Source organism: Bombina bombina, chromosome 6 (genome assembly GCF_027579735.1).
Source record: "Bombina bombina isolate aBomBom1 chromosome 6, aBomBom1.pri, whole genome shotgun sequence".
NCBI classification, from domain to species: Eukaryota; Metazoa; Chordata; class Amphibia; order Anura; family Bombinatoridae; genus Bombina; species Bombina bombina.
In genome coordinates this window covers 503,368,346-503,390,734 of record NC_069504.1, presented here as the reverse complement: position 1 = coordinate 503,390,734, position 22,389 = coordinate 503,368,346, and the positions used below count along the sequence as shown (strand labels likewise).

Genomic DNA, 22,389 nt, shown 5'->3' with positions numbered 1-22,389 from the left:
ATTTATGTATATTAGTGGGCGTTTCAGTTAATTGTTGCCTGCTTCACCCCCAACTATGGTTTAAATGTTAGTGGAATTTTTAATATAATCATCCCACAATGATTGCAGGACATTAAAACTATCTCTATTGCCTTTTTTGAATGCAGTGTATTCTTCTAGTTCAATCAATTCTATTACTTTGTTTTTCCACATTACCAAGTTCGGAACGTCCTTAGACTTCCAATTCCTAGCAATAAGGATTTTTACGCTGTTTGTAAAAATTTGAAAAAAGAGGGATTAAGTGTTTAGAAGGGAGTTGGACAGATCTGTTTAACAGCCATATCTGAGGGTTCGGGGGGGTGGTTGTCTGAAAGATATGTTCAACTTCTCGTATAGTGTCATACCAATAATGGTTGATTTGTGAGTACCACCATCACATATGTCCCATTCCACTTCCAACGTGCCCACACCTCCAACATCTGTTGTTAGTATTAGGGAACAGACGGTGTAATTTTCTGGGGGGTTATATACCAGCAATGTAATATCTTGTAATTGATTTCCAGGATGGAAGCTGAGGTAGAGGACTTTTTGGTGTTAGAAAATATATTTATTGCCATTTGTGGTAGTATAATTGCCCCTAGTTCTCTTTCCCACATTTCGATAGAGTATGGCAGGTTCCCTGGGAGGGGTTGAGTTAGTATTTTATATATAATTGAGAGGGAATGTTTTACTGGGGTGTTAGTTAGGTACAGTTTATCAATGTTGGTGGGTGAGCGGGTCAGATTACGGTAATGTAGATGTAATTGTAAAATCTCCTATAAGAAAACCAGTTCTTGGCCCAGTTATAACCTTTTTCTATCAATTGGTCTTGCGTGCAAATGGTGTCATCTACAGTGATGTGGTGGACTAAGGTATCCCGCATAGATAATTCTGAGTTATATTGTTTTTCAAATATGGATATCGAGAAGTCTGTATTGTGTACTAATGATGTCAATGGACCTGGATTGGAGGATAGACAAGGGTTACGTTTATTTGCCGAATCCCACTGAGGAGCAGTTATTCTCGTAATTGGGTTTGAAATCAGCTTAATTGTCTTAGAGAAGGCTGGGCTCCAACAAAAGCTTGCAAGCAACAATTTTGAATTAATGCTTTCTTCTAATAGGACCCATCTCTTCTGTTCCCCGTTCACCCTCCAATCCAGAAACCTCTGTAAAAATATGGAGGTCCTATAAGCCTCCAGGTTGGGTATTCCCGTCCACTTTGATTCTTAGGGAGAGACATAGTGACTTTGTTTATTCTCTGTGGTTTTCTTTTCCATACAAAGGAGCTGTAGTTGTTCGATTTGAGGAATGTACCTGGGTGGCAGTGGGATTGGTATCGTTTGCATGATATAAAGAAGTCTTGGGAAAATGTTCATCTTAATAGTGTTTATTTGCCCCAACCAGGAAAGTTTCTTTTATCTCCATTTGGAATAGCCTATCTGGGGAGTCGGTTAGAAAAATACCCAGGTATTTCATTGCACCGTTACACCATTTAAAGGGGCATCAACTTTTAATTGTTAATTGTAAATGTCTTGGCAAACAAAAACCCATAATCTCTGATTTGCTCTGTTAACTAGGAAGTTTGTTAAATGGGGTTAGTTCTGTCAGTAAGTGTGGGATAGATTTTTCTGGGTTAGTATAGGTAAAAAGGATATCGTCAGCGAATAATAAAAGTTTGTAGACATCTTGTCCTAAAGAGATACCTTTAATTTCTGTGTTATTCCTAATTTTTGTTGCTAAGGTTTCGACTAAACAAGCAAAGAGAAGGAGTGACAGGGGACAACCCTGACGGGTACCGTTTGTGATTGGTAGCGGGGGAGATAGGGTGATATTAATAAAGATTTGAGCACTAGTGGATGCATACAATGCAAACGGTTTAGAATTGTAGGACCAAAGCCAGAGTCTTTTAGAGCGGCTCTTAAAAAGGACCAATTAATACGGTCAAATGCCTTTTCGGCATATTTTTATTAATTTTAATGTAAAATGGGTGTCCCTTTAATGCTATTGATTTTTTTCCCAAGTCAAAATAATTTTTTATGATTCAAAAAGAGCATGCAGTTTTAAGACACTTTCCAATTTTTCCTTCCAGTATCAAATTTTACATTTTTTTTTATATATATTTACACTTTCTGGGGAACACAGGGTATATGTATACTAGTCTTTGATTGGCTGATGTCTCACATGATACAGGGGGCCAGATAATGGAAGAAAACATAAATTTGTCAGAAAAAAATCTACTGCTAATTTGAAATTTAGAGTAAGTGCTATTGCATTGTCTTTTTATTATGCACTTTTTAATTATGTCATTATTCAAGACAGAGTGACATTTTCTTCCAGCTATATCCTCCCCACTCATGTAATGTGCTAAATTACTTCTGTTCAGTCTTATACATATAACAACATGATTTCAACCTGGTAAAACATTGTCTTTCTAGTCTATTAAAGTTTTGTATGTTTGTTTTTTTACACAAAAGTATAAGGTGTTTAAAGTCCCCTTTAAAAACTTATGATAAAATATCCAAATCTGTAAATTAAACATTCAATTTATGTTTTACTATCCGTTATTTTAAAATATTATGTAGACAAATTTTCCAGTCTATTGAAGCCTTTCTCTTTTTGGATCATAATTTTTAGAATTTTCAATAGTTAGTGGAAACATTTAAATAACTTCCCTTCACAAGTGGTTGTGGTTTTATACTGTGAGGGAATTTACATTTTCTCTTGTTAAGTGTATCCAGTCCACGGATCATCCATTACTTGTGCGATATTCTCCTTCCCAACAGGAAGTTGCAAGAGGATCACCCACAGCAGAGCTGCTATATAGCTCCTCCCCTCACTGCCATATCCAGTCATTCTCTTGCAACTCTCAACTAAGATGGAGGTCGTAAGATGACTGTGGTGTTTTATACTTAGTTTATTTATTCAATCAAAAGTTTGTTATTTTTAAATGGTACCGGAGTGTACTGTTTATCTCAGGCAGTATTTAGAAGAAGAATCTGCCTGCGTTTTCTATGATCTTAGCAGAAGTAACTAAGATCCTTTGCTGTTCTCACATATTCTGAGGAGTGAGGTAACTTCAGAGGGGGAATAGCGTGCAGGTTTTCCTGTAATAAGGTATGTGCAGTTAAAATATTTTTATAGGAATGGAATTTGCTAGAAAATGCTGCTGATACCGAAGTAATGTAAGTAAAGCCTTAAATGCAGTGATAGCGACTGGTATCAGGCTTATTAATAGAGATACATACTCTTATAAAAGTGTATTTTAAAACGTTTGCTGGCATGTTTAATCGTTTTTTACATATGTTTGGTGATAACTTATTGGGGCCTAGTTTTTTCCACATGGCTGGCTTGAATTTTGCCTAGAAACAGTTCCCTGAGGCTTCCCACTGTTGTAATATGAGTGGGAGGGGCCTATTTTGGCATTTTTTTGCACAGCAAAAATTACAGACACAGACATCCAGCTTCTTCCTGCATGATCCAGGACTTCTCTGAAGGGCTCAAAAGGCTTCAAAAGTCATATTGAGGGAGGTAAAAAGCCACAGTAGAGCTATGGCAGTAGTTGTTACTGTTTAAAAAACGTTTTTGTCATTTGTTATTCCGTTTTTGGTATTAAGGGGTTAATCATCCATTTGCAAGTGGGTGCAATGCTCTGCTAACTTATTACATACACTGTAAAAATTTTGTTCAAAGCTTCTCCTCAACAAGGGAGATTTCATCTTTCAAGGTTATCAGCAAACCAGATAAAGAAAGAGGCATTCCTAAGCTGTGTGCAAGACCTCCTAGTAATGGGAGTTTTCCATCCAGTTCCGCAGACGGAACAAGGACAGGGATTTTATTCAAATCTGTTTGTGGTTCCCAAGAAAGAGGGAACCTTCAGACCAATCTTGGATCTAAAGATCTTAAACAAATTCCTCAGAGTTCCATCATTCAAAATGGAAACTATTCGGACCATCCTACCCATGATCCAAGAGGGTCAGTACATGACCACAGTGGACTTAAAGGATGCCTACCTTCACATACCGATTCACAAAGATCATCATCGGTTCTTAAGGTTTGCCTTTCTAGACAGGCATTACCAATTTGTAGCTCTTCCCTTCGGGTTGGCCACTGCCCCGAGAATTTTTACAAAGGTTCTGGGCTCACTTCTGGCGGTTCTAAGACCGCGAGGCATAGCAGTGGCTCCGTATCTAGACGACATCCTGATACAGGCGTCAAGCTTTCAAATTGCCAAGTCTCATACAGAGAGAGTTCTGGCATTTCTGAGGTTGCATGGGTGGAAAGTGAACGTGGAAAAGAGTTCTCTATCACCACTCACAAGAGTCTCCTTCCTAGGGACTCTTATAGATTCTGTAGAGATGAAAATTTACCTGACGGAGTCCAGGTTATCAAAACTTCTAAATGCTTGCCGTGTCCTTCATTCCATTCCACGCCCGTCAGTGGCTCAGTGCATGGAAGTAATCGGCTTAATGGTAGCGGCAATGGACATAGTGCCATTTGCACGCCTGCATCTTAGACCGCTGCAATTATGCATGCTAAGTCAGTGGAATGGTGATTACTCAGATTTGTCCCCTCTACTAAATCTGGATCAAGAGACCAGAGATTCTCTTCTCTGGTGGCTTTCTCGGGTCCATCTGTCCAAGGGTATGACCTTTCGCAGGCCAGATTGGACGATTGTAACAACAGATGCCAGCCTTCTAGGTTGGGGCGCAGTCTGGAACTCCCTGAAGGCTCAGGGATCGTGGACTCAGGAGGAGAAACTCCTCCCAATAAATATTCTCGAGTTAAGAGCAATATTCAATGCTCTTCTAGCTTGGCCTCAGTTAGCAACACTGAGGTTCATCAGATTTCAGTCGGACAACATCACGACTGTGGCTTACATCAACCATCAAGGGGGAACCAGGAGTTCCCTAGCGATGTTAGAAGTCTCAAAGATAATTCGCTGGGCAGAGTCTCACTCTTGCCACCTGTCAGCGATCCACATCCCAGGCGTAGAGAACTGGGAGGCGGATTTTCTAAGTCATCAGACTTTTCATCCGGGGGAGTGTCTCGCCAGAACGCCAAGCTTCCTTGTTACGGATCCAGGTCCAGGGACCCGGGAGCACCGCTGATAGATGCTCTAGCAGCTCCTTGGTTCTTCAACCTGGCCTATGTGTTTCCACCGTTTCCTCTGCTCCCTCGACTGATTGCCAAAATCAAACAGGAGGGAGCATCAGTGATTCTGATAGCGCCTGCGTGGCCACGCAGGACCTGGTATGCAGACCTAGTGGACATGTCATCTCTTCTACCATGGACTCTGCCTCTGAGGCAGGACCTTCTAATACAAGGTCCTTTCAATCATCCAAATCTAATTTCTCTGAGACTGACTGCATGGAGATTGAACGCTTGATTCTATCAAGGCGTGGCTTCTCCGAGTCAGTCATTGATACCTTAATACAGTCTCGGAAGCCTGTCACCAGGAAAATCTACCATAAGATATGGCGTAAATATCTTTATTTGTGTGAATCCAAGAGTTACTCATGGAGTAAGGTTAGGATTCCTAGGATATTGTCCTTTCTCCAAGAGGGTTTGGACAAAGGCTTATCAGCTAGTTCTTTAAAAGGACAGATCTCTGCTCTGTCTATTCTTTTGCACAAGCGTCTGGCAGAAGTTCCAGACGTCCAGACATTTTGTCAGGCTTTGGTTAGGATTAAGCCTGTGTTTAAAACTGTTACTCCCCCGTGGAGCTTAAACTTGGTTCTTAAAGTTCTTCAGGGAGTTCCGTTTCAACCCCTTCATTCCATTGATATTAAACTTTTCTCTTGGAAAGTTCTGTTTTTGATGGCTATTTCCTCGGCTCGAAGAGTCTCTGAGTTATCTGCCTTACATTGTGATTCTCCTTATCTGATTTTTCATTCAGACAAGGTAGTTCTGCGTACCAAACCTGGGTTTTTACCTAAGGTGGTTTCTAACAGGAATATCAATCAAGAGATTGTTGTTCCATCATTGTGTCCTAATCCTTCTTCAAAGAAGGAACGGCTTTTGCATAATCTGGACGCAGTCCGTGCCTTGAAGTTTTACTTACAGGCTACTAAAGATTTTCGTCAAACATCTGCCCTGTTTGTCGTTTACTCTGGACAGAGGAGAGGTCAAAAAGCTTTGACAACCTCTCTCTCCTTTTGGCTTCGGAGCATAATACGCTTAGCCTATGAGACTGCTGGACAGCAGCCCCCTGAAAGGATTACAGCTCATTCTACTAGAGCTGTGGCTTCCACCTGGGCCTTTAAAAATGAGGCCTCTGTTGAACAGATTTGCAAGGCTGCGACTTGGTCTTCGCTTCACACCTTTTCAAAATTTTACAAATTTGACACTTTTGCTTCTTCGGAGGCTGTTTTTGGGAGAAAGGTTCTACAGGCAGTGGTTCCTTCCGTTTAAGTTCCTGCCTTGTCCCTCCCATCATCCGTGTACTTTAGCTTTGGTATTGGTATCCCACAAGTAATGGATGATCCGTGGACTGGATACACTTAACAAGAGAAAACATAATTTATGCTTACCTGATAAATTTATTTCTCTTGTAGTGTATCCAGTCCACGGCCCGCCCTGTCCTTTTAAGGCAGGTCTAAATTTTAATTAAACTACAGTCACCACTGCACCCTATGGTTTCTCCTTTCTCGTCTTGTTTCGGTCGAATGACTGGATATGGCAGTGAGGGGAGGAGCTATATAGCAGCTCTGCTGTGGGTGATCCTCTTGCAACTTCCTGTTGGGAAGGAGAATATCCCACAAGTAATGGATGATCCGTGGACTGGATACACTACAAGAGAAATAAATTTATCAGGTAAGCATAAATTATGTTTTTGTGATGCGTCCGGATAACTAATAGAATAAGCCCAATAAAAAAAGAGGTTTTCAAATATTTTAAAGGGATAGTAAAGTCCAAATTAAACTTTCATGATTCAGACAGGGCATGTCATTTTAAACAACTTTCTAATTTATTTTTATCATCAAATTTGTTTTGTTCTTTTGTTATTCTTAGTTGAAAGCTAAACCTAGGTAGGCTCATATGCTAATTTCTAAACCCTTGAAGGCTGCCTCTGTATTTAAAGGGATACTAACCCCATTTTTTTTCTTTCATGATTCAGATAGAGCATGCAATTTTAAGCAACTTTCTAATTTACTCCTATTATCAATTTTTTTTCTCATGTTATCTTGATTTGAAAAAGCAGTAATGAAAGGTTAGGAGCCGGACCATTTTTAGTTCAGCACCTGGGTATCACTTGCTGATTGGTTTGCTACATTTAGCCACAAATCAGCAAGTGCTACCCAGGTGCTAAACAAAAAATGGTCTGGCTCTAAAGCTTACAGTACTGCTTTTTCAAATCAAGATAGCATGAGAACAAAGAAAAATTGATAATAGGAGTAAATTAGAAAGGTGCTTAAAATATCATGCTCCATCTGAATCATGTAAGAAAAAAAATTGGGTTTAGTATCCCTTTAACAGTTTTCATAGCTAGAGGGCGTTAGTTAATATGTTTCATGTAGATAGCATTGTGCTCATGCACGTGAAGTTATTTAAGAGTGAGCACTAATTACCTGAAATGCAAGTCTGTCAAAAGATCTGAGATAAGGAGGCAGTCAGCAGAAGCTTAGATAGAAGGTAATTACAGAGGTGAAAATTATATTTCTTTCCAATGGCATGGAGAGTCCACAAATTAATTCTTATTACTAGTGCAAATTCAACTCCTGGCCACCAAAGCTGTTATGTATGACTCACACTTCCCATAAACCCCCAGTCATTCTTTGCCTTTGTACATCGTAGGAGGTGTGCGAAGACTGGTGTCTGAAGAAAATCAAGCTTTAATCCTTTAATGGATAGTGTCCCTGCAAGCAAGGATTGAGGCAATGCTGTGTCCATGTATTCCTCTTTAGTAAGAGTAATGGTGGCTTTTAGCTGTTGGAGGTCGGTGAGTTAGTCCTTACTTTAACTCCAACAATTATGCTAACCCCTTTATAGAAAACCAAGGTTGGTTACTTTGCTTTTCTTGTATCTTCAGGTCCCTGTCAGTGGTCAGATGAGACAGACCTGGAGCTGCAGTCACTGCTCCACAGCAGAAGACCCTGGAGGGTAAGTCCTTTTACGTATATTTCCAAGGAGAAGAATATCAAATGGACTGGGATAATTCAGGGACCTAGTGGGACCTGTTACTCTCATGAGGGGTTAATATATTTTTATTAATATTATCCATAGTGTGGGATATTTGGCGGCTGAGCAGGTATCTGGTTTATTAGCCAGTCTAAGAGAATTTTTGCCACTTCTATGGCCAGTCTATTATGAGTGCAGACCAGGCTTTAAGATGTGTGGGGATGCTAATCACAATAGTGTTGTAATTTCTACCTCACTCTTCATTTCCCTGCATGGTCCATTTACGTCCATTTACACGGATATTCCGTGCCTATCTGTTTATAGGGGCACAGTGTTTTGGGTACGTTTGTTCCTGAGTCTCTTATATGGGTTTTATTTGATTAGGATCCCTCATAATAGTGACATGCTTTATCTGATACTTATTTATGAAGGGATTAGGGTATTGGCGCATTAAGTTTGCATGCTTGAGAGCCATTGCGCAGCCTATTATTGTAAATAAACATAGCATAGTGTCATCTTAGGGGCATTGTGTCTGAACTGGATATCAGTAAGTCTGTTATTCTGTCTATATCCAACATAATGGCCTTACTATGTTTGTAATCTGTCTCCTCCCTCTGTTTGGCGCGGTCACGAAAGTCTGACCACTTTGTTTGTTATACTGACAGGGAGAGGAGGTCTCAGTCAGATTTGCCATTATCGGCAAATCGTTACTGCAAGCTTTTAGTGACTTGAATTTCTCCTACCTCTGTTTTGTGCGGTCACGGCAATCTGACCTATTTGTTTTCCAGTATGATACTTCCAGGGAGAAGAGGTCTCAGTCAGATTCGCAGTTATCAGCAAATCGTTAATTTTGCACATATATGACGCAGTTAAGTAATCTAACTGTCATGCGTCTATATTATTCATACTCCTTTTATGGAGGATATGTTGATATTTTATTATAAAAAGAAAATGGTGTACATGAGGTGTACTTTTTTTCTTAGCAGTGCTAGGATTTCTAAATATTTATCGCCATCTAGTGGCACTTTTGAGTTAAAATCCCCTTAATAGGCTCTGAAGATGTAGATTTTTCTATCATTTGTTTAAAGAAAGAATTATCTATGAATTAACCCTTCCCTAGGGTTTTACCTGTTTTTTTTTACCTGTTTTTTATTACAACTGGTTTGAAAATATAATTTAGTTTTTTTAGTTTTCTACTACTATTTACCCTGTGCAGGGTTTTTCTTCTCTGATCAGTTGCAATATTTCTTTATAATTCATTGTGAATTTTTCTATTCAGCATGTATCTGATATTTTTTCAATACCTGTGGTGTGTGTAACCTATTTAATTTTAATACTCTTTTAGCACTAATATGCTATTTTACATTGTCTGTGACATGTATTCTGCTCTATTATCTATAGAGGCTTATTATATTAATCTCTCTCATATTGAGATGAATAGAAGGGCTCTATATATAATTTCTCTCATTGAAGTGATTTTAATTTATGTCATTGACAGGTATACCCCTATTTTATTTATAGGGGTCCTATTTATTAATCTCTCATATTGAGGTGATTTTTCTTCTGTCTGTGACATGCATTGTCTGATATCTATCAAAGTTTATAATTTAATCTCTCTCATATTGAGGTGATTTGTATGTAACATGTATTGTGTAATGTTTCTTTATCGTTTTCTTAGTGATCTTCGGACACTAATACATTTACTAAAATCTCTCGCAGGTTGAGGTGCTTTTGACAAATACAGGCGAGTCACATGTGACCCTATTTTGTCTTTGAGTTTATCTCTCAATTTTTTAATCTCTTTTTTTTTTATTAAAGCGATTTCTGAAATGTCTCTGACATAAATAACCATCGTTATAAATATATCATATTTAGTATTTTTTGGTGGTCTGGGAATCTTAAGGGTATTTTCTCCTTTCTATTGTGAGGAGATTTTATTCTTCTGCCCGTCGTGCCTTGTATAGTCCAAATTCATAAGGTTTTACTTAGTATTCGTTAGACTTTAGGGAGTTGGTTTCTTCTTATCTATTGTAGATAGGATTCCATGCTCTTTTGAGAAGGTGTAAGACCTATAGTGCCATAGTGGTTGCATTTTTTATTTATTTTTGAATATGCAATACTTCTACATGCTGGTCTATAATTTTTCCTTTAATGGGTAGTTGTCCTACTCGCATGGATACTGAGGTGTCCTAGTACTCCTATAATGTAGGAGTTATGAGGTTGAAGGTCTGTAGGGTTGTCCTGGTTTCTTCTCTAACATTCTATGCTATCACTTTTTAATTTCTCCAGAGCTCGTCTTTTCTTAGGTCCCACCAGGACCTGACAGGCCTGTGATGCTGAACCCGTTTCACAGCGAAGGCTCCAAGGGTTAGTGCTTGTTTCCTTCTAGGTAGAGGGTTCAAGCATGTTTGGTAATTTTTTTCCCTCTTTCCTTTTAGGAAAGGAGCCTGGGCTCCTTACTTTAAAAATCTCTATTGTTAATGTGAGGTGTATCGTAGAGCTCTGTTGCATATCAGATGTTTCTTCCTTCATTCTTCCTATCATATCGCTGCATTTTGGCCTAGCCTCAGCTCCATAAATCTTTACGTTTGTTCTAGAGGCTTTTTTCACAATAGCTAGTCCTTAAGGATTACGGTGTCTCCCTCTCTGGATGCAGAGTATGGAGGTCATTGGTTTCATGGTGTATCTGTGGACATTTTTCCTTTTGCTCAATCTCATCTGAAATATTTTTGGTTTTGCATACTCCGACAATTGGAGCGGAGATCTCTTGGATTTGTTTCCATAGGACTGTCCTATCTTTCTGACTCTCTCTGGCCTAAGGTCCCAATGTACATGATTCTTGAGACCATCATGGGAGGCTGTTACTACAGATGTCAGTGTTTCTGAGAGCTGTAGTTTTCCTCTTCAATGTTTTTGATAGCTTGGACCCATCAGAGTTCTGTCCGGTTTATCAGTTTCCATCATGCTTCTCCACTTGGGTGGTTATAGCAGCCCTTAGGGAAGACCTAGTAGTTCATTGTCGTTGAAGGAGTTGCCTCGAATCCTTCAATGGAAGGAGTCTCTCTCTGGCTTTTTTCACATCCTCACATATGGATGTCTGGGAAGTGGTTTATCGGAGCAGACAGACTTTTCACCCAGGGTAACGGGCCCTTCATCCAGAAGTATTCTCTATGATAACACTTAGGTGGGGAGTTATGGAGTTCGATCTGATGGCGTTTTGTCTATACGGCAATCTTCCAAAATACGGATCAAGATCAAGGGATCCGCAAGCAGCTCTGGTCGACGCTCTGGGAATTCGGTCTAATTTTCTTGTTTTCCTCCATTTGACTTCCTTCCTTGGGTTATAACCTGTATCAGTCGGGAGCAGGCTTTGATCATTCTTATTGCTCCAGCTTGGCCTCTCAGAATTTGGTTTGCGGACCTGGTAAATATGCCGTCTTTTTCCTCTGTGGAAATTGCCTCTGAGGAAGGACCTTCTACTTCAGGGTCCTTTACTACTTCCAAACCTAGATTCTCTGAAGCTGTCTGCTTGGTGATTGAATGCCTAGTCCTATCTAGACAAGGTTTTTCCGAATCAGTGGTTAGTACCATAATTCAGGCTCGTAAGCGGTAACTAGCAAGATTTACCATAGAGTGTGGCGTACATACCTCTTTTGGTGTGAATCTAGGGGTTTTACTTGGAGTCAAGTGTGGGTTCCCGCATTTTTTCTTTTTTTCAGGAAGGCCTGGAGAAAGGCCAGTCAGTCAGTACTCTGAAGGGTCAGTTCTCTGCCCTTTCGATTCTTTTACACAAACGTCTGACCGACTTACTGGATGTTCAATCCTTTGCTCAGGCCTTGGTTAGAATCAGGCCTGTGTTTAAGTCTGTTGCTCCTCCGTGGAGCCTCAATCTTGTTCTTAGGGTTTGGTAGCAGGCTCCATTTGAGTCTATGGACTCTGTTGGGATTCAATTATTGTCTTGGAAGGTTTTGTTTCTTCTCACTATTTATTCTGCTCGTAGGGTCTCAAAGCTTTAGGCTCTGCAGTGTTATCCCCCTTACCTTATTTTTCATGTGGATAAGGCTGTCTTTTGTACCAAATTGGGATTCCTTCCTAAGGTGGTTTCTGACTGCTTAGAGGAATGTGGCTGCACCTCACTGACGAGGCCCATAGGAGGCCGAAATGATTGTCTGGGGTTTTCATGTTCCTTGTTCAGAGGAGAATTGCCTGGTATTTTGGGGCTGGACTGACCTTACTTGGCGGGATCAGACTGATATACTTCAGGAAAGTTTTCCTCTGTGAAAAGCACACTAGTCTAAAAGAGGCTGCTTCTGGGTGGTAACTCGCCATAGAACTAGCTGATGAGCTGTTGTTCATGCCTGGTAGAGCGCTTCTCTCTTTGTACGCAATATCAATCAGGAAATTGACGTTCCTTCGTTCTTTCCTAATCCTCCTCCTGATAAGGAACAGCTGTTGCCTAACCTGGTTGTTGTGCAAACTCTGAAGTTCTATTTGCAGGCTACTAGAGATATTCATTTATCTGCTGTCCTTTTTGTGGTAATTTCTGGTAGACTAAGGGCCAGAAGGCCATTTCTTCTACTCTTTCCTTTTGGTTGAGAAGTGTTTTTCAGTTGGTTTATGAGAAAGCTGGACAACAGCCTCCTGAGAGGATTATGGCACATCCCACTAGGGCTGTCTCTTCTTCCTGGGCCTTTAAATATGAAGCTTCTGTGGAACAAATCTGCAAGGCGGCCTCATGGTCCTCATTGCATTTTTTCCAAGTTCTACAAATTCAATGTTTTTGCCTTAGCTGAGGTTTCTTTTGGGAGGAAAGTTCTTCAAGTGGTGGTGCCTTCTGTTTAGGTCCGCCTGTCTTGTTTTCCCTCCCTTCCATTCGGTGTCCTCTAGCTTGGGCATTGGTTCTGAGTAGTAACTAGAATGGTAGTAACTAGAATGGATTTGTGGACTTTCCATGCCATTGGAAAGAAAACAAAATGTATGCTTACCTGAAGAATTCTTTTCTTTCCTGGCATAGAGAGTCCACGACCCGTCCGTGTTTTAATTTTAAGACAGCTTTTGTCAGTTTCTAAACCTCAGGCACCTCTATACTCTTGTGTCCTCTTCTCTTTCCATATTCCTTCGACTGAATGACTGGGGGTTTATGGGAAGTGGGAGTGATACTTCACAGCTTTGCTGGGGCGTTCTTTGCCTCCTCCTGGTGGCCAGGAGTTGAGTTCCCACTAGTAATTAGAATGGATTTGTGGACTCTCCATGCCAGGAAAGAAAATAATTTATCAGGTAAGCATACATTTTGTTTTCTATAACAGTGTTGGTTATGCAAACTGGGGTATGGTAAATAAAATGATTATCTTTTTTAACCCTTTGAGTGCTAAGCACTTTCCCACCTGGGTGCTAAGGTTTTTTAATGTTTTTTTAATTTTTTTATTTTTTGAACATTTTGTTTTTTAACTTTTTTTTTTTATTTTTTTCAGACTTACATTGTTGGAAAGGTTAGGCGATTACCTTTCCAATGGTGGGTCTTTGGGGTCTGTAGCTGCTTAGATGCCTGAGATACAGGCTTTTAAGCAACATGCCACCTGCTCCTATACTTAACATTGTTAAGTATAAATAAAGTTGCGCGGTGACGTCATCACGTTATTGCGCGTGACGTCACCACGCAAAACGGGAAGCCCCGGCGATGCCTGTCACTCTACAGGCACGATCGCCGGGGTAGGAGCGGGTGGGAGCCCCCAGATCTCCCTCAAGGTGGGAGAGTGCTAGTGACGGCTCTGAGCCGTCATTAGCACCAGAGTGGGAAACTCTGTGACGGCTCTGAGCCGTCATTAGCACTCAAAGGGTTAAACAATATCATTTTTGGTGTTTACTATCCCTTTAAATTCTACAGACAAGCCACTAAATTATATATATCTTGTTTTGTTTATTATAGTACATAGTTTATAAAATACTGAAATAAATACTAATCTCTATATCCCTGTAACAAGAATCTTTGGCAACCACTGTCTTCTAGGGTTTAAATGCAATAGAGGACAATCCAGTTAAAGTTTTCAAAACTTTATTTTCTTCCAAAATAGCAAGGTGACTTTAACAGCAGCATACAGTTTGTTCACAGGTAAGGCAAAAGGTCAAGCTTCTCTGCACAAGCTTCCAAAACAGCAACTCTCTGTCTGCATTGCCTGCAGCAACACAAATGTCCTTTACAGGATGTAACAGCAAACAGAAATCCAGCAAAACGTTTAGTACATCGTTTTTCACAACACATCATATCAGGCCTCCTGCCTGGCTGTAATCTCTTTAGCTAGAGAAATGCTTCCCTTTTAAACCCTAGGAACAGTAATCATGATCCACACCTACGTTTAATTGTCTTTAACAGCTGTAAGGTATTCACAACTAAAAAACACTAATCACTTCCCTGGGGTTTCTTAGCAAAATGGTAAAGTGAAATGTATTAAACTTGGTCTAATATATACTCCCTCTATCGCCAAACCAGACTTTCTGTCACAATCCCATACACCATTTGTACAGCATAAGAAGATACAAAGCATGAGATTTACAAGTGAGCCATGTAATGAGTGGAAGTGTGGTCTTATATAGACATAAAACAATATATAAATGCTAAATCTAATGATGTATTCAAAGTATCCATATTAAAACCTAAGTTTTCATTATTTTATCTTTTATGCTGAAGCCAAATAGGGAATGGAATAGTTAACTAGAGTGAACAAGCAATTGCTGTGTGGAATATAGCAGTGTTAAAGGGATATGAAACCCAAAATGAAAGTTTCATGATTCAACTAGAGAATACAATTTTAAACAGCTTTCCAATTTACTTCTATCATCTAATTTGCTTCATTCTCTTGGTATCCTTTGTTGAATGCATATCTAGATAGGCTCAGGGGCTGGGAGATACAGAAAAAGGGGACAAACACAAATGAAAGTATTGCGAAAGGTTTGTTACCACAAATAATTAAACATTTAATCTTAGAGTGTTAAATATTCTTTAAAATTATCTATAAAGAAGGAATCGATTGTGTGTTTATTTTTAAAGAATACATTTTGAAATGCCCAAAAGTTTATAAGTACAGTATTATGCAATCCATGTACATACATATGAACTATCTGTTTAAAGCACATGTCATAGGTATATTATCACTGTTCGCTTAGGATTGGGTTGTAGGATTACATATTTTATAATAACTGAGGAGACAGAAATATAAATACATCATTTTATTTTTTGGTACCATTGGTTGACAGCCTCTTGTTTTATTTATTTGAATTTTCTTTCATATTGTTTCTAGTTGTTTAATAATGTTACTAATATGTTTTTTTTAAGTGGTTTGAGGAGAAATATCAAGATGTTGAATGTGAGGAGATGCATCTGCGTAAGCTTCACACAGTGGTGGAGGCCCTGGTTAATCACAGGAAAGGTAAATCCATTGTATTCTAAGTTAGATTGTGGAGTTTTTATATGGTATTGGATAAGAAGCTAACAGCATGACATAAATGGCATGTTCACATGAAATAGAAACTGCTTTATTGCTTTCTCCACACATAAAAACATTTATTTTGCCACACATTGGTTACTGGTGGTTTCCTCAGACTGCTACAGACATATCTGTCAACTCCACAAGTTGTCTGTCAACAATGTAAGTCATTTATTTTCCATTAAAAACACATATGTACACAATCTCAGCCCATTATAGCCTTATTCACTCACTTGAATGCTATTTAACATTATTATTACATTTTCTGTACAGTTCTGCCTCTCCAGATTCTGAATCCTGTACCATTCGACTTGGGCACTAGTAATTCTGCTCATCCCCAGATCTTGGGCCAATAAAGAAGTCTCCTAAACTTTCAAAAAAGGGCTTACAGGTCTTAAAAATGTACACAATCTTTATTGGTCAATCCTTCTTCAAAATAAAGTTGATGTTTCTGGTTTGTCAAGACATCACATTTCCACTATTTACAGTACTGTGAAAAGATCTGATGTCTTGACAAATGCTTCACCAGAAAGCTGACATTTCAGTTTAAGACAGCTTGACCAATAAAGTGTTTGTACATTTTTAAGACCTGTGATAGCCTTTCTGAAATATTGAGGTATATATTACTATAAAGAGAACCCGGGCGAATAAAGTGATAAGCAGTGCACACTGTGTGGATACGATCTATATAGATGGATAGAGCAATGCAAAGAGTAATGAACAAGACTACTACTACATATGTGGGTCTGTGTATGCTTATAAACATCCTAAATTAACAAACTTGTAAAAATACGTAGGTTTTTATATTTTTGTTTAAAAAGCAAAGTAAAAAAACAAACATGAAAAAGTATTGTAGCATCGCAAAGAAAATGTTTAAAACTGGAAGAGGGGGACTTCCGGGTGGCAGCCAGGTTGGTCGCATCGTTGTTATTGCTCCAGACTTCCACTTTATTTTCTAAAATATCTTATTATGTAGTAGTCATCTAAAGCAAATGCTGGAATATTCTTTATCTCTGAAAGTAGCAGTGATGCCATTCTTTTTTTGGATTGCGGCTTGCCGTGACAATCCAGGGTTTTATTTGAGGCCACAGCCTCACTTCAGACCCCCCCAGGCAGTAAACCTTCAGGTTGTCACCGTCAAGCAGTGCTGAAATTGCACTAAACATTCCTAATACTGCATAGATTTAGCACCTGCTGCATATACACTTCTTATGGAGAATGCTACTTGCCTGCTGGAGGAGGTATGTTTCCTGCTTCACGGTCACTATATGGATTTTGTAGCTATGCTACAAGCTGCATTTTGCCTTCCCTCTTCGGCCAACTCTGCTGAATTTATTCTGCTTTATCCTGAAAACTTGAAATGTGACGGCGCTGGTACTCTAAGGCCCCAGTAATTGTTGTCCGCTGTATCTCCTGATGTAAGGGTGCCGAGGGAAGGCAGCATGATTTTCTGGAAGGAAAAGTTGGCCTATAATTTGATTCCTAATAAAAGACTGTCTTAATGGTGAGGCAGAGTTCAATATTATGGGGAGCTATTCTGGATATCTTGATAGGTCGATGTGTGATTGTAGAGCTGCTGAATACAATGAGTCAGTTAAGACCACCTTGCAAGATGGTGATACCATGCAGGTAGTACTGTCTCCAAGGAAGATAACAGAGGCCAATGGAATGGAAACTGCAGGCCTTCTCCTTTTAATAGAATACTGAGCTACAGCTAAATGTAGCCACCAATCTGCAAGCTCTACCCAGGGTTCAGAACCAAAAATGGTCCGGCTCCTAAGCTTTCATTCCTGCTTTTCAAATAAAGATACCAAGAGTATGAAGAAAATTTGATAATAGAAGTAAATTAGAATGTTGCTTAAAATTGCATGTTCTATCTGAATCATGAAAGAAAACATTTGGGTTACATATCCCTTTAAATCACTAGCCGTAAGAGTCAACATCATTTTTTCTACATAAAAGTTTCATTTTTAGAATAATAACTTTTCAGGTTATTTTTCAGTTATATCAGAAAATTACTGATTTAGTTATATACCATTAGAAATACATAGATCACTGAAATTAAATTATTGGGAGGTGAACTATCTCCAGTTTAATATTTGATCAGCAGTACTTTATTGGAAGGAGAAAAATTATTACCATTTAAATAGCTTTATTTAACTAAACCTTTTTAATCCTTGCCCCTCCTTCCTCACACTTAGGTCCATAACTGCAGATCTGTTTTGACTCCAAATAATCTATTCAACGACCTTCTTGAAACTAGTAGAAGTTGATTCTGTGTACATAGATTAGCAGGGGGAGCAATGGCATTACTGAAACAATAAAGTTAAAATGAAAATGTAATGATTCATATAGAACATGCAATGTTATAACAACTTTCCAATTTACTCCTCTTGTCTAATTTGCTTCGTTCACTTGGTATCTATTGTTGAAAAGTTGAAAAGCATACATAGGTCGGCTCAGAAGCAATGCACTACTTTTAGTTAGCTGCTTGTCATTGGCTCACCCAATGTGTTTAGCTAGCTCCCAATAGAGCTTTGTTTAAAAAGGATACAAAGAGAATGAAGCAAACTTGGTAAAAGAAGTAAATCTGAAATATTTATGCTCTATATGAATCATTAAAGAAGAAAATGTGTTTTATGTCCCTTTAAGGTTTATTTGAGAACTACAAAACCAAGAATATGTGATAATATGTACTAGACAGAAAAATGCCAAAAATAATCTTATAGAAACTTCTGGGAGAGTATGACATTGTGAATGGATTAATGAAATTCAATTACCAAAAAAATAAACATTACAGTCATGAATATACAGCATCATGCTACATAATTCAAAACTAAAAAAATCTAATATCAATTAAATTTAAATTTTAAAAATCCGGATTTTTTTTTTTAAACCATTGATTTTTATTCACCTTGATTCTTGTGTAAACTTAGGATCCAAGAGTCCGCCCTCTTTATATTTCTCCCCTTACAATTCCCCTGTACATCATAGTTTATTTTTGGGGGGCCCATTAGAGGCCCCTGTTCATCATTAGGGGAAACTATTTTATTTTGAGTACTATTATATTCATGGGGGATGTATATTATTTTTTTCAGTAGATAATTTGAGGTTTATTGTATGTTGATACCAAGAGCATTTACAGTTACACAAATATTACTGATGGCATATCCAAGTGTATTTCCATCTTTTTTGACTATGGTAATTTTGAAGCAAGTATTTAAATATACAGATTATTAAATTCCTGTAATATAAACATAATAGTTACTCAAATATTATTTGGTTTTATGCGTAACTCTCGATATTTGCTCATAAATATTACTGATGGCATATCCAAGTACATTACTATTTTTTTTTTTTTACTATGGTCACATTGAAGCACATATTTAAATATACAGGTTAGTAACTTCTAGTAATGTAAACATTAAGTTACTCAAACATTGTTCTGTTTTATGCATATCTCTTACAATTTGCTAATTTCTGCATCATTAACAATGTATTTAAATTACCCAAACTCAAACACATTGAAGGGATATACTCAAGCTAAATTAGAAAGGGAAATGTTCTTGAAAGAAAAATGGTCATGTGAAGACAAATGGTCACCTGAAGACAAGAGCTTTTTGTCAGGGGTATCAGGGGATTTCAGCCAAGCATCTTGCAAAAATTACTACATTTAGAAAGAAGAACAATGTGATTTGCGTTAATTAAAGATGGTACCAATGTATATACACAAGCTACAGAAATTAGAGATGCTTTTTATCAATTTTATCAAGCATTATACTCTAGGGAGAACATTAACAGTGAAGAGAAAGGAAAATTTTGGCAAAAGATAAAATTACCTCATGTATCTCAGGAAACTCTGCAACAAATTAATTCAGATATTTCAGAAGATGAAATAAAAACTGCGATAAAAAAAAGCCAAATGCAATAAAGCACCAGGGCGAGATGGGCTATCAGCTGAATTTTTTTTTTCTTTCTTTCAAATATTTTTATTGAGATTCACTTTAAGGCATACAATATTGAAATGTCAATACATATTATACAAATAAATGATTTCAAAACATCAACTCAAGTTACAAAACATTTGTGAGATCAAGACGTAAAAGTTATGCCTATCAGACTATTTACCCTCTGAAGAGCTATAAGGACACACTTGGACCTTTATAAGATATAAAGAATATATTAAGTCAAAGAAGGTAACTGAAAACAGTACAAGACCTCTCATGGGTCTCAATCGGTGAATCTTATTTCTCTTGTATGGTGTATCCAGTCCACGGATCATCCATTACTTGTGGGATATTCTCATTCCCAACAGGAAGTTGCAAGAGGACACCCACAGCAGAGCTGTCTATATAGCTCCTCCCCTCACTACCATATCCAGTCATTCTCTTGTAACTCTCAACAAGCATGGAGGTAGTAAGAGATAAGTGGTGAAATGTAGCTGTTATTTTGCTTCAATCAAGAGTTTATTATTTTTAAATAGTACCGGAGTTGTGCTATTTTGTTCCAGGCAGGAAAAAAGAAGAATCTGCCTGGGATTTCTATGATCTTAGCAGGTTGTAACTAAGATCCATTGCTGTTCTCACACATGTCGGAAGAGAGAGATAACTTCAGCGGGGGAATGGCATGCAGGTTATCCTGCTATGAGGTATGTGCAGTTAATATTTTTCTAGAAGATGAAATGAAGGCTAGAAAATGCTGCTGATACCAAATTTATGTAAGGTAAGCCTGAATACAGTGATTTAATAGCGACTGGTATCATGCTTACTTTCTGAGGTAAAACTCTTTTATATTTACAATATAAAACGTTTGCCTGCATGTTTAAACGTTTTTATATATACTTTGGTGATAAAACTTTATTGGGGCCTAGTTTTTTTCCACATGGCTGGCTTAAATTTGCCTAGAAACAGTTCCCTGAGGCTTTCCACTGTGTTACTATGAGTGGGAGGGGCCTAGTTTAGTGCTTTTTTGTGCAGTAACTATTACAGACTGAGACATCCAGGAGTTCCCTGAATGCTACAGGACATCTCTAAAGGGCTTTTAGGCTTCCAAAATCGTTTGTTGGGGAAGGTAAGCCCACAGCAAGGCTGTGGCAGTTTGGTGTGACTGTTAAAAAACGTCTATATCGTTTTTTTGATCCGGTTTTTGAACTAAGGGGTTAATCATCCATTTGCAAGTGGGTGCAATGCTCTGTTAGCTTATTATACACACTGTAAAAATTTCGTTTGATTTACTGCCTTTTTTCACTGTTTTTCAAATTCTGACAATTTGTTTCTCTTAAAGGCACAGTACCGTTTTTTATATTTGCTTGTTAACTTGATTTAAAGTGTTTTCCAAGCTTGCTAGTCTCATTGCTAGTCTGTATAAACATGTCTGACATACAGGAAACTCCTTGTTCATTATGTTTAAAAGCCATGGTGGAACCCCCTCTTAGAATGTGTACCAAATGTACTGATTTCACTTTAAGCAATAAAGATCATATTCTGTCTTTAAAAAATTTATCACCAGAGGAATCTGTCGAGGGGGAAGTTATGCCGACTAACTCTCCCCACGTGTCAGATCCTTTGACTCCCGCTCAAGGGACTCGCGCTCAAATGGCGCCAAGTACATCCAGGGCGCCCATAGCGTTTACTTTACAAGACATGGCGGCAGTCATGGATTATACACTGTCAGCGGTATTAGCCAGACTACCTGTATTTAGAGGAAAGCGAGATAGCTCTGGAGTTAGACGAAATACAAAGCATACTGACGCTTTAAGAACTATGTCTGATACTACCTCACAATATGCAGAAGCTGAAGAAGGAGAGCTTCTTTCTGTGGGTGATATTTCTGACTCAGGGAAGATGATGCAACCTGATTCTGATATTTCTACATTTAAATTTAAGCTTGAACACCTCCGCGTGTTACTCAGGGAGGTTTTAGCTGCTCTGAATGACTGATACAATTGCAGTGCCAGAGAAATTGTGTAGACTGGATAAATACTATGCAGTGCCGGTATGTACTGATGTTTTTCCAATACCTAAAAGGTTTACAGAAATTATTACTAAGGAATGGGATAGACCAGGTGTGCCGTTCTCTCCCCCTCCTGTTTTTAGAAAAATGTTTCCAATAGACGCCACCACACAGGACTTATGGCAGACAGTTCCTAAGGTGGAGGGAGCAGTTTCTACTCTAGCAAAGCGTACTACTATCCATGTCGATGACAGTTGTGCTTTCTTAGATCCAATGGATAAAAAGTTAGAGGGTTACCATAAGAAAATGTTTATTCAACAAGGTTTTATCCTACAGCCCCTTGCATGCATTGCGCCTGTCACTGCTGCTGCGGCGTTCTGGTTTGAGTCTCTGGAAGAGGCTTTACAGGTAGCGACTCCATTGGATGAAATACTTGACAAGCTTAGAGCACTTAAGCTAGCCAATTCTTTTGTTTCTGATGCTATTGTTCATTTGACTAAACTAACGTCTAAGAATTCTGGTTTTGCTATCCAGGCGCGTAGAGCGCTATGGCTTAAATCATGGTCAGCTGACGTTACTTCAAAATCGAAGCTGCTTAACATTCCCTTCAAGGGGCAGACCCTATTCGGGCCTGGTTTGAAGGAGATTATTGCTGATATCACTGGAGGAAAAGGTCATGCCCTTCCTCAGGATAGGTCCAAACCAAGGGCCAAACAGTCTAATTTTCGTTAGTTGTGGTAGGTGGCGCAAACCAAGTTTTTATTCCCAATGTGTCTTACTGTAAATATGTGTGATAATATGTGGGCTCAATATGTGTT

At 38.6% G+C, this 22,389-nt stretch overlaps 1 protein-coding gene across 1 annotated transcript in view; it reads left to right on the top strand.

Annotated features, from left to right (window-relative positions):
* Positions 1-22,389, top strand: part of SNX1 (sorting nexin 1) — a 240,470-nt gene that overhangs the window by 140,694 nt on the left and 77,387 nt on the right. The window contains exon 10 of the mRNA XM_053717383.1: positions 15,469-15,562. Coding sequence (XP_053573358.1) covers positions 15,469-15,562 — 94 coding nt within the window. The remainder of the gene's footprint in view (positions 1-15,468; positions 15,563-22,389) is intronic.